The 14,789-nt window shown below is 37.6% G+C and overlaps 1 protein-coding gene across 5 annotated transcripts in view; it reads right to left on the bottom strand.

Annotated features, from left to right (window-relative positions):
- Positions 1 to 1,867: 1,867 nt before the first annotated feature.
- Positions 1,868 to 14,789, bottom strand: part of LOC119778368 (dystrobrevin beta-like) — a 55,368-nt gene continuing 42,446 nt past the window's right edge. For 2 of the 5 annotated variants that reach the window (XM_038277557.1, XM_038277558.1), the window contains 7 exons: positions 14,202 to 14,298; positions 13,951 to 13,971; positions 11,586 to 11,739; positions 9,982 to 10,071; positions 9,805 to 9,852; positions 4,632 to 4,667; positions 1,868 to 4,334 (listed from right to left, as the gene is read on the bottom strand). In XM_038277557.1, the coding sequence (XP_038133485.1) occupies positions 4,660 to 4,667; positions 9,805 to 9,852; positions 9,982 to 10,071; positions 11,586 to 11,739; positions 13,951 to 13,971; positions 14,202 to 14,298 (418 nt within the window). In that variant the 3' untranslated portion in view covers positions 1,868 to 4,334; positions 4,632 to 4,659. Of the gene's footprint in view, positions 4,335 to 4,631; positions 4,668 to 9,804; positions 9,853 to 9,973; positions 10,072 to 11,585; positions 11,740 to 13,950; positions 13,972 to 14,201; positions 14,299 to 14,789 lie in introns of those variants that run through there. The other 3 variants (XM_038277559.1, XM_038277560.1, XM_038277561.1) reach the window with 3 other exon arrangements.

Below are 14,789 nucleotides of genomic sequence, written 5' to 3'. Positions count from 1 at the left end.
TTATTATACAAAAATCCGCCCTGTCCCCATTGGTTAAAAATAAAACAGTTGATCGAGTCGTCATTATTCGTCATATTTACAAAGGTATGCACAAGAAGCATTTCATAAAGTGACTCTTGATATCTTTGCAATCTTAGTTAACATAAAAACACACCAATGGTAAGAACTACAGATTAATCTCTTCTACGCAGGAGGTGGGAATGATATTTCACTATAAGCAGGTCCGCCTTGCAGAACTTCTGACAAAGTCAAAGGAATAATTAGAAGTATGTCCCACAAGCTTAAAGTCAGTAGAAGCAGGTGCATCTAAAGGGCGTTCATGTACACTCGCTACACAAGACTCCACTGTTGAAAGAAAAAAATTAAAAATACAAAAATTCTGGACATTTGGGAAGACCAATTAATTACTTGTATTCATTTGTAGCTTATTGATGTTGCCTGGAACTGTAATTTATAGTTCAACTTTTCGAAACTTGCACAGAGAAAAGCTGCAATTATAAAATATGTTGAATTTATTTATACAGGTAACACAATTATATTCTTCTTAATATTTCTATGGAAGAAAAAACTGCTGATTGTGAGGACTCATTAACTCTCTGCAATCCCTCACACTGAGCATGCATGTAGCGACACTGGAGAGGAAAACTCACTTTTAACAGGAAAAAAAACCTCCAGCAGAACCGGGCTCAGTGAAAGCGGTGATCTGCCGAGGCCGACTGGCGATCAAGGAGGTAGAAGCAGATGAAAACAATCTAAATAAGTTCTTTGGCACCCAGGCCTCGGCAGAAGACTTCAGTGCTGTGAATCAACATATTCTTGGATGAGTAACCTAGAAAAGAATTTGTCTTCCCCCGGAGCCTGAACACTGGTAGTGAAGTAATCCAGAGGATGAGAGGGAATGAGAATGAGGGGGGAGATGGGTGAAAGTAAGCTTGTATTCTGAAGAGAAGCTGGACCAGTAGCCATAGGAAGGGGATCTACACTGCAAAAACGATCTTAAAATGAGTAAAAAATGTCTTAAATTAAGTGTATTTACCCTTAATTTGAGCAGGTAAATGAGATGGTATGCCAACAATTTTACTCTTAAAATAAGATATTTAGATAATATGCACTTGAAATAAGACAATGCAATTGTGTTTTGGCAAAATGTCTCCTTTACCTCCTCAATCCAAGAACAAATGCACTTATTTTAAGAAAAAAATGACATCTAGATTTGGATTTTTTCCAGTGTAGCAAGATGATTGGCTATGGAGAAGCTACGGCCCCAGAGTTGATTGGCTGGAGCTGAATAAGGGACATCGCAGGTGGTTCGGTCTTCCAGACTGAATTTACGCTTAAGCTTCATTACCTTATATTATGACTCTTTGTCTTTTCAAGCGCAAGTATTCGAATGTAATGTAAAAGTGATTCGTTGTGAATAAAAAAATTTTTCAAAAATTTGTTAAGCAAAATAATGCACAAATGTGTTGACAGATATTTGATATTTTTCTACTTCATGTTATCCTTTACTGCTGGTCCATCTGGCTTTAAACCTCAATTCTCTCTCTAGTGACTCATTTTCCAAATTTTTGCTTCGGTTGTTTTTTGTTTTGAAAGATCTTAAGTTTCCCCTTAAAAAGACCGACAAAAAGTTACAATCTCCCTCACAACTCACAGTGGACTTCTGGCCATATCCCAACTCAGAAAAGCTGCATTCCACAAGAGGGACTTTCAGGAATCCTATGACGATAGCTTTCCAGTAACAGATGAGTGGTTTCCAAATTCTTCAACAGATTTCCAGGACGGATTGAGGCATTCATGACCTAACCCATGTTTTCCTGTTGCTGAACAGCCTTCAAAATGTCACAAAAGCCAATGAAACTCAAAGTTTGACGATAAATATTTATTGCAGATAAAACACAGATGCACTTTTCACTCACACCATCCCCTCCAGCAGGTTCAGGACTGGAGGTGTTTACAGTTTCAAGTCAAAGTGAGTTTGTCGACTCTCGATCAGCGTTAGACATGTATGCAGAAACACAAGCTTGTTTGTTTGTTAAATTATTTATACAGCCAGTCAATCACTGTGGAGATTGGAATGTGACAATCTCTGTCCCAAGCAGTCAAACACGGTAAAGAACTGGGGAAAAAAATAATAAAAACTGATGCATAAAAGAGCAAAATGTTGGATTTTAGCTTCCAAGCAAAGCTCTGAAAAGCACTGAAGCACGTTGTGTTGATTGAATTGAATCAAAACACATATTTGGTTTGTACTTTGTTGAATTTAACACCTCAAAACTCAAACTCATCAGATTTTACATTAAGAAAAAAAAGACAGCAAAGTAAAAAGTTGGCTTAGCCAGGTGTCTTTTAAAAACTAAAAGAATAATTACAGCCTAGACACCAAGCGTAGGACTTCAGAACGCTGCTTCAGTGATTTAGGTCCTAATAAAAAATTTAAACGCACTGAATTACAACTTGTAAATAATTTAAGGTCTGTTCAATAAATGTTAACGTCCGTTTTGTTTCAGCTTTAACAAGCACAAATATAACTACTGAGACTGTGTTTATTAATCAGAAGGACTTCCTGTTTCGAGTTTACACAGTAAAACCTAAATGAAAAGAAACGTGAATCAATGTGACATCTTAAGATTTTTTTTATTTTGTTTTTATTCCACAGCAGCATTGCTTCTGCCTGTAGGGTATCTGTGTGAACTTAAGGAAAAACTTCAAAACCTGAACAATCCATGCAAAGCAAAGCATTTCTTAAAATGAATGCTGCACGAAAACATAAATTCAAGAAGGAAAATAGCAAAAGATGCAAAAAGACAGAATTTTTAAGGTGGTATGATTTAATTTGGGATCAAAAAAATGGGTCATTGCCCTCAAGCTTCCAAACCAAGTTTATTTACTGCGTTTTTAAAGAGTATCCATCCCTCTTAAACCTTAAATTTGATATAGTCATATCTTCCTCAGTAAAAACATGGTGGTGGAAACTTCATGATGTGGGGATGCACATCTTGGACAGAGGTTCACCTTCCTGTAGGTTAGCGACCATTAAAGCACAGCCAGATCTTCAGAGGAATGTTTATGAACAAACCAGATCCATGGCGAGGTTCAGACCTTAAATCCATCCGTCAGTCTGTGGCGAAACTTAAAACGATGCTGCAGAGGCTCTCTGTCCAATGTGATGGAGATGATTTTAGGACTATTTTCGTCTCTATATGTGAAAAGCAAAAGAAGCGCAGCACCAACTCAGGAAGACATAACATTCAGATCAAGTTTAAGGTTATTATCTCTTCATGATTTTGAACGACAAACTGATTTTTTTTACCGTTTAAGAGCAGTGAATACTTTTAAAAAGCACCGTAATTATTCAAGTGATCAAGATAAATATTTTCTATTTTACAAAACTTAAACTGTTCATAAAACTCACACACATAATCTACACACACACACACACCACAGTAATCAGATAGCTCCTCTTCAACTGTAGTACCAGAATACACAAAGCCTGAACCCTCTGAGCTGCCATAAAGGCACCCGTGGCTCCATCGCTGTCCTTTTTTTAAGACAAAAATATATCCAAAAAGTCAACTTCACTATGATAAAGTTTGTTTTTACAGTGCTAGAACCAGAGCTGGACAATGACATTTGGCTTTTGTCCATATTGTGGCATCACTTTGTACAGTTAGGGGAAGCTTTGTGTCCATGTTTTTGTAAACAGTATGATTACAGACACTATCTGAAGTCTTTAACACCTCCACTACATGGAGGCAGCTCCGCGGGAATTAAAGCTTAAATGTCTCAGCAGGATCTGACCACTCTCATAAACACATAAAGCACTCAAACTGAAAGATTACATGACAAAAAAACAAATCAAAGCAATAAATATTAAGCACACAGTGCTCAAACCTAAAATTTATCAGCTCAGTCCTCACTTTTTTAACTTTCTCTAATTTTCTTCAATATTTCCCTTCTATTCCAAAAGCTTCCCGTCCCTAAAAATCCTCCAATCATCCTCCTTTCCAAGTCCCTCCCACTTCCTCGACCCTCCTCCACCTAAACGATGCATCAGCACACATTCCAACACACGCATGCTACAGTACATGTCAGTAGGTTTTCAGATTCCTCATTTGATTATGCAAGATCAGATAAAAAACAACAAAAACAGGGAACACTGCGACAAGACACACGCATGATCACAACTATACATCAGTAGAGACCGGCTGCGGTCGTTTGGCGTCCAGCATCCTAATTGGTTGTTGGGCATAGAAGACTAAAACCAATGACTGCTGCCAATCTCAGCCCTGGTGCAGTCAGTCATCTTTGGCCTCGATGAATCACGAGTATGTCTGGAGAGAAAGGAATTCATCAGTGAGAAGGCAAGACAAAACATTTTTTAAACGTGCAAAAAGAAAAAGAAAAAAAAAATGTAATCTGAGAATCAGGAAAAATAAGTAGTTCTCTTCTTGGGTTTCCTTTCCAAATTTTGCTCCATAAAACATAATATAAATGGAAGAAATAAAAGTGTAGTTCAATAATAAGGTCTTAATCTCGTTTGACTCTGCTTGTATTTTTTGGAAACAGAGGTAGTTACACAGAATGTAAACAAATAGAAAAAAAGATTATGATTGTGTGAATTTACTCACTTATTTCCTCCTATATTTCCTCAGCACTTTAACCTGCTAAAACAGAAAAGGAAGGCTTTATTAACAGACATCATAAACCACTATGATAAGACAGTTGGGTGCCATTCAAGAAGTGTTTCCTGTTTTTGTTACACTGTAATGCTGCGGATCATTACGAGTTTCTCTTATAGTTAATGGCCTTATTTAGAGTCTCTATACTCTAGCTAGCAATTCATCAATTAGAAAATTAGTTGATTATTTCAATAATTGATTAATCACAATTAACCCGGTTATTCTGATTCAGCCCAAGTCCAAATCCACCTGCACCTGTGTGTAAATATAACCATCCTCCTGAATTACCCGATTCGGTTAAACTCATTGTTTTGGATTTCAGACAACAGCAGTAGGGAATCTTTCCTTTAAAATAACTCCAAGAACTCGATGATTATGATTCATCCATGGGTACAGAAAAATACAAGAACAACGCATCCGAGGTAAATGAGGCTGGAAGTTTTTCAGGTCAGCATTAATTACACTCCTGATCAAAATCTTAAGACCAGTCAAAAAATTGCAAGAATTTGCATTTTGCACTATTGGATTTTAAGAAGGTTCAAAGTAGAGCTTCACAACGTTAAAGGAAAAAAATCAGTGCAAGAGAGAAGAAATTTTTGAGCAGGGAATTTTCTGAAAACTGCATTTACCCTCAAACATAATTTTTTCAGCTGATCAAAAGTTTAAGATCATAGTCTTTAACCCTCCTGTCGTCCTTGGGGTCAATTTGACCCCATTCAATGTTTATCATTCAAAAAATATTAGTTAACTTTTTTTTTTTTGCTTCATATTTCATGACTTTTCCTAATTAGATGGGGACAACTGGTAAAGCATAAAATTTTTGTGATGTTATTTTTTTAATGTGCTGAATACATATTACACGCATTGGTTGTCCTCTGGGGTCAATTTGACCCCAAGCTGTTTTAGCTGCTAAAACTTGTCAGTGACCTAACATGACAACACCTGCAGGTGCAGAGTTGATACATTTTAGTTGATACATTTGAACTGAGACATCTGGGGATCTGTGTGACCTTCTGAACTCACACCTGCCAAAGTAGAACTGATTTTTCCCGCCTTGTGAAGGGCGGGTTATTCCTACAACGCCATTGGTAGTTCATGCCAAATCAGGGAGGAGCAAACATAAGCTTGCACTACAGTCCTCTATCCAAATCATTCCTCACTGTGCTCTGAGTATACTGCAATCTGCACACTCTCTCTTTGAAAATGTCTTCTGGAAAAGGTTTACTGTCAAAGAGGTTTTGGAGCAGCTCTTTGACAGTGAAAGTGACTTAGAGGAGACTGTCTCTGAGACTGAGGATTGTGTTGAGGAGGACCCTGATTTTGAGGAATTCTCATCTGATGAGAATGAGAGTGTTGACCCTCCTGTTGTCCCTCAACCACCAGCAGACACAATTTCATCCAAAAATGGAAAAATAATATGGTCCCTTTCCCCACTGAAACAGCAGGGTAGACATAGCGCAAGTAATATAATCAAAATGGTTCCAGGACCCACCAGATATGCAGTCAGCCATGTTGATGACGTCATCATTCGAGCTCTTCATAACACCATCAATCAAAAATATTGTGCTTGGGATGACAAATTTAGAGGGAAAGCGTGTTTATGGGGACAGTTGGAAAGACTTGGATCTAGTTGATTTGGAAGCCTACATTGGCTTGCTAATTTTGGCAGGACTTTATAAGTCAAAAGGTGAAGCAACAGCAAGTCTTTGGAATGCTGAGACTGGAAGGGCAATATTTCCAGCCACCATGTTGTTTCTCTCTAAAAACTGTTCCATGTTCTAACTACTACGTGACATGTTCTCATTATCCATTTTCTGTCACACAAATGAATAAAAAAAAACAACAAAAAAAAAACAGAAAAAACAACCAAAAAAAATCATAAAAAAACAAAAACAAACAAAAAAACTCTATAACTCTGCCATTGCCGGTCCCAAGCCCGGATAACAAAAGAGGAGGGGTGAGTAAGATCCTACAGTAACTAGCAACAAATATATTACAACAAAATAGATAAAAATAAGTAAATAAATATGTTTATGAGAGGAAAGGGGGAGTCACCAACATTAATCAATATGGTTCATTTGGTAAGAGTCATGAATGTGCTCAGAGTCATGAATGTGCTCAAAACCTGTAAATTTGAGAAGATTTGTATAAAAAAATCAAAATAAACTCATTTTCATTTAAAGGTTTGGCCTGATGGTGGCGCTAGAGGGAAGGTCAACTCACTGATTTTCAAGGGGTTATTTATGTATTCAACAAATAAACAAAGTGCCTGTCACAAAAACTTGGTCAACAATATTCTGTAAATCATTTTCTGGAGGTAAATATCCCTGGGGTCAAATTGACCCCAAGGACCAAATTTGTTACTATATTTGAGGACGATAGGAGGGTTAAAAGCCAAAAGCTGTGCAAAAATCTGGATTCCATGTCATTTTCTGTCAAGTCTTTACATTGTCAAGACCTCCTGATTGCAAAAGCAAAAAAGCTCACTGACTTTGAACATGGTAGGATTGTTGAGCTGCATAAGCAAGGCCTCTCACAACGTGCGATCGCTGCTGAGGTTGGACGCAGTAAGACAGTCATTTTGCATTTTTTAAATGATCCTGAGGGTTATGGAACAAAAAAGTCAAGTGGTAGACCCTTTGCTTTTGCCAGTTTATGTGCCGACTCAGACAGAGAGGTGATTCTCAGAGAGTTTTTATTTTTTTGATAAAGACTGGAGAATGATGAGCTTCGCTGACCTGCTCTTTTTTTTTTTTTTTTTTTGTGATGCTGAGAGAGGACCACTTTTTACTATATCTGTTTTCTGTCCACCTGAACTTTTTTCTTTTAAGAGGCGATTGATAAACTGCGTTCTCTGTCCGATTTTTTTGTTTTTTTTTTTGCAGGGCTTAAAGAGCATCCTTACTTAATCTACTTTCTTTCCTTTTTTTTTTTCCACAAGTCTGTCCCACTTGCTATATATGTGCTATGCGACTCCAAACCTGACTCTCTGAATTGCTGCGCAGTCCAACTAAATTAGATCTGCAGTCTATCCAAGTCGGAGCTACACGAACCTCCTGCAGAAAATCATGGGTGTGATCATCCCCACTGAGTTTCCATGAATGCTAAACGCCACAGCCTCATCCCAAATTATTTTCTGTGGGACTCGACGCAAAAATGGAGTTGTGTGTTCTGGCTTTAACGCATACAAGGAATTTCTTCACTGCTCACCTCTGAGACCTGGAGGTGTACAGTCTCTTAAGAGAGGGAAGATTACAGCCAACCACCCTATAATGTTATTCTGTAATATTTTGTTTTCCAGCTTTTTATTGTCATTACACTGTCACTAGTACAAAGCAACAAAATGAACTCTCTGCATTTAAACCATCCTCTTGGGGAGCAGGGGGCTGCCATTGTGAGGTGCCCGGGGAGCATTGTGTGGTTAAGGGTCTTTTCTCAGGGACCCAGAGTGGCAGTCTGTGGGAATTTCCGTCTAATATTGGATGGGACCATGAATTGTGTTCTTTAACAGAAAAAAACTTTACGGACAACGTTTGTTAACTTAGATTAGACTTAGTTGGTTTATGCAGCAGCAAAACAATCCAAAGCAAACCAGAAACATAATCTATAATGGCTAAAAATAAAAAAAAGGTAATGAAGGTTTTGTGCGTTATTTAAAAACAGGCTATACATGTCTGAAAACCCCTCTAAAGTGGCTAAGTTCCAATAATTCTGCAAATCAAGTCACCACATGAGCTCGATGGCAGTTGTTGCTGGAAAATGTGGCACAACCAGTCATTAGATTTAGGAGGCAATTACTTTGGCGTGTTTGGGATTGTTTTTTCTTAACTTCTTTATTAAAATTATCATTTGAAAATTTAGTATTTAGTGCAGTTAGTTTTCTCTGATAATAGAACCTGTTTGCTGGTGAAAATTTAGTAACCTTATAAGTTATGAGGTGAAAAAGCAATAACAGAAGACTTTTAGAGGTAAGAAAAAAGCGACCCTGCTAATCGTCTGAACTGCAGCCTTTGGCTGTCTGTCTATTCAGGGATTGTGGAATAGAACGGTAGGTTAGCATCGTAATGAACGTCAACTTGGAGCAGACGAAGAAGGGGGCTGTCCCTTTTTTCAAAAGGAGGGGCTCCATATAGCATGGTTAATGAGACGGCATGTTAACGAAGCTTATAACAGACAGAGCAAAGGGAAGCGCTTAGAGACCCAGTGAGGAGATGGATATTCAAAGAACTGATTTTTAAACACGTAAAAGAAACCAGGAGAAAAGAAAATATTGTGGTTTCAATCAAGAGTAGAACCGCATTTTAGATTTTAAAGAAAAATACAAGTGGCATTCACACAGGGCAATATTTTATGACACTTTTCTCCAAAATTTAGCCCCATCCAGAACATTATATGTTATTATATGTGTATTAAATGTGCTAATAAAAAGGCTCTGCAGAGGAAGTCCGTCAGAGAGTATTGAGTTGGGTGTAACTCTCTCCTTCTGCAGAAGCTGTTAAAAATCCCTTTTCTGTGTGGACTTGGTTTCTCTTTTACGAACCTACATTTTTGAACCCAACAATATGCCATCACGGATTTGAGGGTTTTAGAAAACCGGATACACAATCATCAAAAATTCATTGTCTTTCTCATCCACTCTGGCATTTTTAATAATATGGTTAATAAAACTGGAGTTCAACAAAGTGCTGCTGAGATTTGTGTTATTCAAATAACCTCCCCTCCCCCTTTTAAAGTAGTTTTTACTGCAAAATAATTTTCCTTACAAGATGTCAGACTTAGCTGGAACCTGTCTGCATCTAATGCTTAAATATCAATCTGTTTTGAAATGCTGTAAAGCATTTTGGATTCCAACTGGCAGTACAGAAAGCGCTCTATAAATGAAGTATGATTGATGGATCTCTTCTTGTACTGTAACAGAGCATATGAGGTTTGGAAATACAAAAGAGCGACAGAAGACAGAAAAGAAAGATAACAGGAAGGAAGGTTTGAAGGAAGGAAATAAGGAAGAAAATGAATAGTAGGGAGTATTTTTTATCTGTAGAATGTACAGGAACCCCGAGCGGAATTAAAACTGAAGCCTAAGTTATTAAGAAGGAAGAAATAACCAAAATAATTAACAAACCTCTGTCCTTCCCATTCAGCAACCTCTCCTCTTCCTCTCGACCTTCATCTGTTCGGGGTAAAGTGTTCATACGTTAAACAGCAAAAATGGAAACAACCCACAGGACAATACTGGAACAAAATCTTGTTTTCTTTTTAAGTCATCATAAAGCATTTTAAAAAACTGGAGATTATGTACCAGAGTGGAGCTCTCTGACCAGCGAGGACACGGTGTTGGTGATGGAGTCTGCTGCTACCAGAAGGTCGTTCCGCAGGTTTCTTCTCGGACCTAGAAACAACAAAACATTTACAAATCCAGAAAAGTACAAAGAAAACTGGATTGACAACCTTTGACTAAGTAAGTATCATCCCAAAAACATTTGTTTAACCTTTAATAATATACTTGTTTGGAAAAAAAGAAACTTTTGGGCTTTGCCAGAAAACTGAACGTAGGTTTTTCATCAAACTAATGATCCACTTCAGCACAGAAATGGTCTAGAAATCGAAACAAACTGTAACAGCAATATAAATTGAGTAGAAAACTTTAGGAGCTAAAGAGAGGCTGATGGCTATGGAGAATAAAAAGTGCCAAAATTAAATAAATAAATACAGCATTAAATAAATAATTAAATGTGTCAATAATTAATTAAATGTGGAATTAAATAAATAAATGTGTCATTCATTAATTAAAACCACGTCACTAATATAAAGTGCCACAATTAAATAAATAAATGCAGCGATATACAATTAATCAAATGTGTAATTCAGTAAATAAATAAGGAATTAAATATATAAATGTGTCATTAATTTAATAAAATACGTCTTCATTTTATTAAAAAAATATATATAATTATTTCAGTGTGCATTTAATTATTTCATGGTCCTGTGTCGCAGTGCATTGAAACCATTAAAAGAATCTGTCAAACTCACCCATCAAAGTTAGGGGGCGGGGTTAACGTGAATCGAGTCGCCACCTACTGTATGAGAGTATGTTCACAACCTGTGGATCACAGTCTCTGTAATCGATTTGCTTCGCCTTATTGTGCAGGGTGACCAATCAGGTGTTAGATAACCGCCCCCTAAACTTTGATGGGTGAGTTTGACACATTTTGTGACACATTTATTTATTTAATTCCACATTTAATTAATTATTGACACATTTAATTATTTATTTAATGCTGTATTGATTTCTTTAATTTTGGCACTTTTTATCCTCCATAGATGGCCCAAACTGAGGTGGTCAAAGATCTATGCATTTTTCAAGCAAATTTAATTTCTATTTGCTTATTTTTATGTCCAAATAGAATGAACAGTTCTGTAATGGTTGAAATCTTATTTTAATTTGGGTTTTCTTTGCTCATTAATTATATAATGGGGCTGAAAGCAATTAACTTGTCTGATCTTCTAAATGTATTCTTATTTTTATTTCATTTTTGTTTTTTAATGTTTTAATAAAGATTAGGTTGCGAAATCATAAATATTTAGATTAGATTAGATTAGATGAGCTTTATTGATCTCACAGCGGAGAAATTCACTGGTCACATGTTGGCTTAGTAATTAAAGAAGGTGAAAACAAGGAGGAAAAGGTGCATTAGGAATAAAAAAAAAATAAAAATAAATAAGAAAAAAAAAAAAAAAAAGAATTTTCCACCCATAAATTAATTTTCTAAATTTTTCCAGTGACTCTGTAAAAAAACACCACAATAACCAGTGATGTTAGCAGTAATAAGGGCTGATTTACTGTAAAATACAGATGGAGTAATTTATGTCATTCCTGGAGGACCCCCCCCCCCCCAATCTTACCTTGAGCAAAAGCTTCCTGCACATCACCGCCCACCCCAGCCAGGGAGTCTTGAGGAAGGTACATGTGGGCCTGAGGAGACGCGGCGCTTACTGAGCGAACGGGTGACGGGCTCGGTCGGGACGGGGAGGCGTGAAAAGAACCGGCTGCCTGAGCCTGTGAGACCAGATAGCAGATCATGCCATGCAATTAATTGTGTAGCACAGAAAGAAACTAAACACTAGTGAAACAGAACCTAGGTCATAGTTAGAAAACTAAAGCTACACCTACAGATGCAGCTCAATAAGCCGTAAAGTCACAGAATAGTTTAATCATTTCAGTAATTCAAATTCAACAGGAAATTTAATATTCATTACACACATAGTGATTCCTTTGATGATGATTTACAGATAATAAAATCTCCAAATTCCCTGAACACTTTAGCAAAAAAGTATCAGTTTTAACCTCATCTGCATTTGAGGACTGAAGATTTAAATCAGTCCCTCCTTAAAAATGTCCACTTAAGAAAACACAAACGCATCTGAAAACATGGCACCTTAAGCCCTTAATTAGAGGGATTCAGGTGAATTCAGCAGCAAATAAGCAGCCATTATTATCTACGAGAACATACACAACCTGTGCAGAGTGGTGGCAAAATTAGACCGGTCTCAATTTTGGCAGGATGCCGGATCAAAACCATAGTAAAAATGGAGAAATTACATCATTCCATTAGGAAACCCAATGGTCAAATTACCATGTTAAAAATAAAATATGCGAATATATCAGTAATTACCAACATTAAATCATTTAGTGGGCTGTATATAATATCTCAAGTAATTAAAGCGGAGTGTGTACGACGTCATCCACGCGCGCCGGCTACCGTTCATTCTTCCTGTCCGCTGGACTGCAGCTAGTTTTGCTTACATGCCTGGAAGATGTCTAGTGCTGCTACCACAGATGATTTGTCTCTCAAAATGGAATTGAACGATTCAGATTAGCTAGCCGAATGAATATACGGGGTAGAGCATAGCCTCCTGTGGCCCGAGCTACCTGTCACAACTCCAGTCCGGCGCACGGATGACGTCACACAAGCCGCTTTGTTTTAAAAAAATATAAATATAAAAAATATAACCGCTGATATCTGGGGGACAGTGATTCGCCTACATGTTATGAATGCTAGCGTACCATAATGGATAAATTATGAACAGTTTCGTTTGTGCCTTCAAGTCGTTGCTCATAGGAAGACGTTACTTGGATTACAAAACGGAATATCTTCAGAACAGCTCCAAATGACACAAAACTAATATGGGTGAGTAGAACATGATGTAATAACGTAAAATCAAGGGGGCCAATGTAAAAAAAAACAAAAAACTGTGTTCCCCTTTAAAACAATGCAATTAATCTTTAAATTAACAAGAACAAGCAACAAATACAGCTTATCTACACTCGGTGTGCGCCGTCTTGATTATAGTAAAAGCTTTAGCTGTTCAAAAATCCATAGGAGGAGTTATCTTTGTCTGACTTCTGTTTTTATCATTGTTTGCTGTTTTTTGGACAACCTGCAAATGCTCTTCAAATCTCCTCTGGGCTTTATTTCACCGGGGAGCAGAGGCGGTACACTAATACACTGGGAAGAAGTCACTGAATCTTACTTCAGTTTTACAAGAGGATTGTGGATCATTCATTCCAGTCCTTTTGCCTCTAAGTCAAAGTAAAGCCGGCCATACACTGTGCAATACAGCTCAAACTGTGCGACGAAACCGCAGGATTTTAAAAGTTCACAGCTCACAAGGCATGTTCTCACGCTGTGCGGCCCGACGCTCTGATGCGATCTACCTGCTCACACTGTACGTCCTAAAACCACACGTCGGACTCAACATACGAGACATGGCGCTGCTCTGACTCGTCATTCCGGAAGACGAAGAAAAAAATCGTACAGTGTGTGCCCGGCCTAAGATGCTTCTAAGGTTGTCTGTGGTTCTGGAGAAGAGTAAAACAAGAAATGTAAACAGCTGAGGCCCATTTTTCTGTTTTGTTGGTTTTTAAGTCTCTGATTTCAGCTGCAGTTCACGCAGCGGATATCTGGATCCTTTGCGTCTTTTTCTACACTCAGTTTTCCTTCCACTTAATTTTCCATTAGAGAGACAACTTTTTCAGCAACCATCTTATATGACTTCCTGTCCTCGTAAAGGGTGCCAATGACTGTCAGCAGTCTGTTCTTTAATACTGTTTTTTTTAAAGCTTTAATTATTAAAAAGAATAAAACCCATGAAACATATGTGTGTAATGAATGAAACTCACTGACAACGGCTTAATTATAAATTAAGTATGGGACCAGAGTCCCACTTTTATTTAAGCGTTTATCAGAGAAAACAGGCATAAACTTACTGCCTGTCGCTGTTCCTCATCCTACAGGGCCACATCAATGGCAGCCAGACACAGACAGGGAAAAAATAGGATGGAAAAGGACAGGTCAAACAATCAGAACTCAAAAAGGTGAAACTATAAAAAGGAGGAAAAAGAAGTGAAGAGGGTGTTACAGGAAGGAGAAACATGGAGAAACGGAGAAGCAGGAAAGCTTTGTCCTCTAAAACCTGACACAGTGACATCATGAGCTCTTTATTTAGATTGTGTGTCACCTTGAGCAGCTTCATCAGCCCCTCCAGCTGTACCATCAGCTCCCTCCTGCTTTCTTGTAAGGAAGACATCCTCTTCTCCAGTTCATCTTTCCTCTGTCTGGAACACACAAACCAAATAAATAAATAACTAAATAACTTCAGTACAGAGTCACTGAGGGCAGACTCTGAAAAACCCAAACAAGAAAAGAAAACAGATTTGAAACAAGACTAAAAACAAGCCTGAACTTCATTCCAACTCTTTAAAATCTTTTATTACTTAAAAGTAAATGAATGGATAGAAAAAAAAAAAACTACTTTGATTAATATAAAACAAGACTAATTGTCCATATTAGCTACAGTCAGCCTCAATGAAGGAGAAGCCTGCATGAGATTTTTGCTGAGGGAAAAATAAAATCCTGACATTATGGGTTGTGAGCTTGGATTAACGGAGATCAAAGGACAGGGGAAACATTAGGCTTCAAATCCCCAGCAGCGTCTAAAGCACACATTTTCTACCCTGGGCCTGAATGGCTACAGAAAATGAGGACAAACGGGCAGGAAAAGCCTGAAGTAGACGGGAAATGCAAAGGTTAGACAGACATCTTCAAC

This window comes from Cyprinodon tularosa, unplaced genomic scaffold, assembly GCF_016077235.1.
Source record: "Cyprinodon tularosa strain WSP-4 unplaced genomic scaffold, ASM1607723v1 ctg132, whole genome shotgun sequence".
NCBI lineage: Eukaryota > Metazoa > Chordata > Actinopteri > Cyprinodontiformes > Cyprinodontidae > Cyprinodon > Cyprinodon tularosa.
This window is presented reverse-complemented; position numbering and strand designations above follow the sequence as displayed.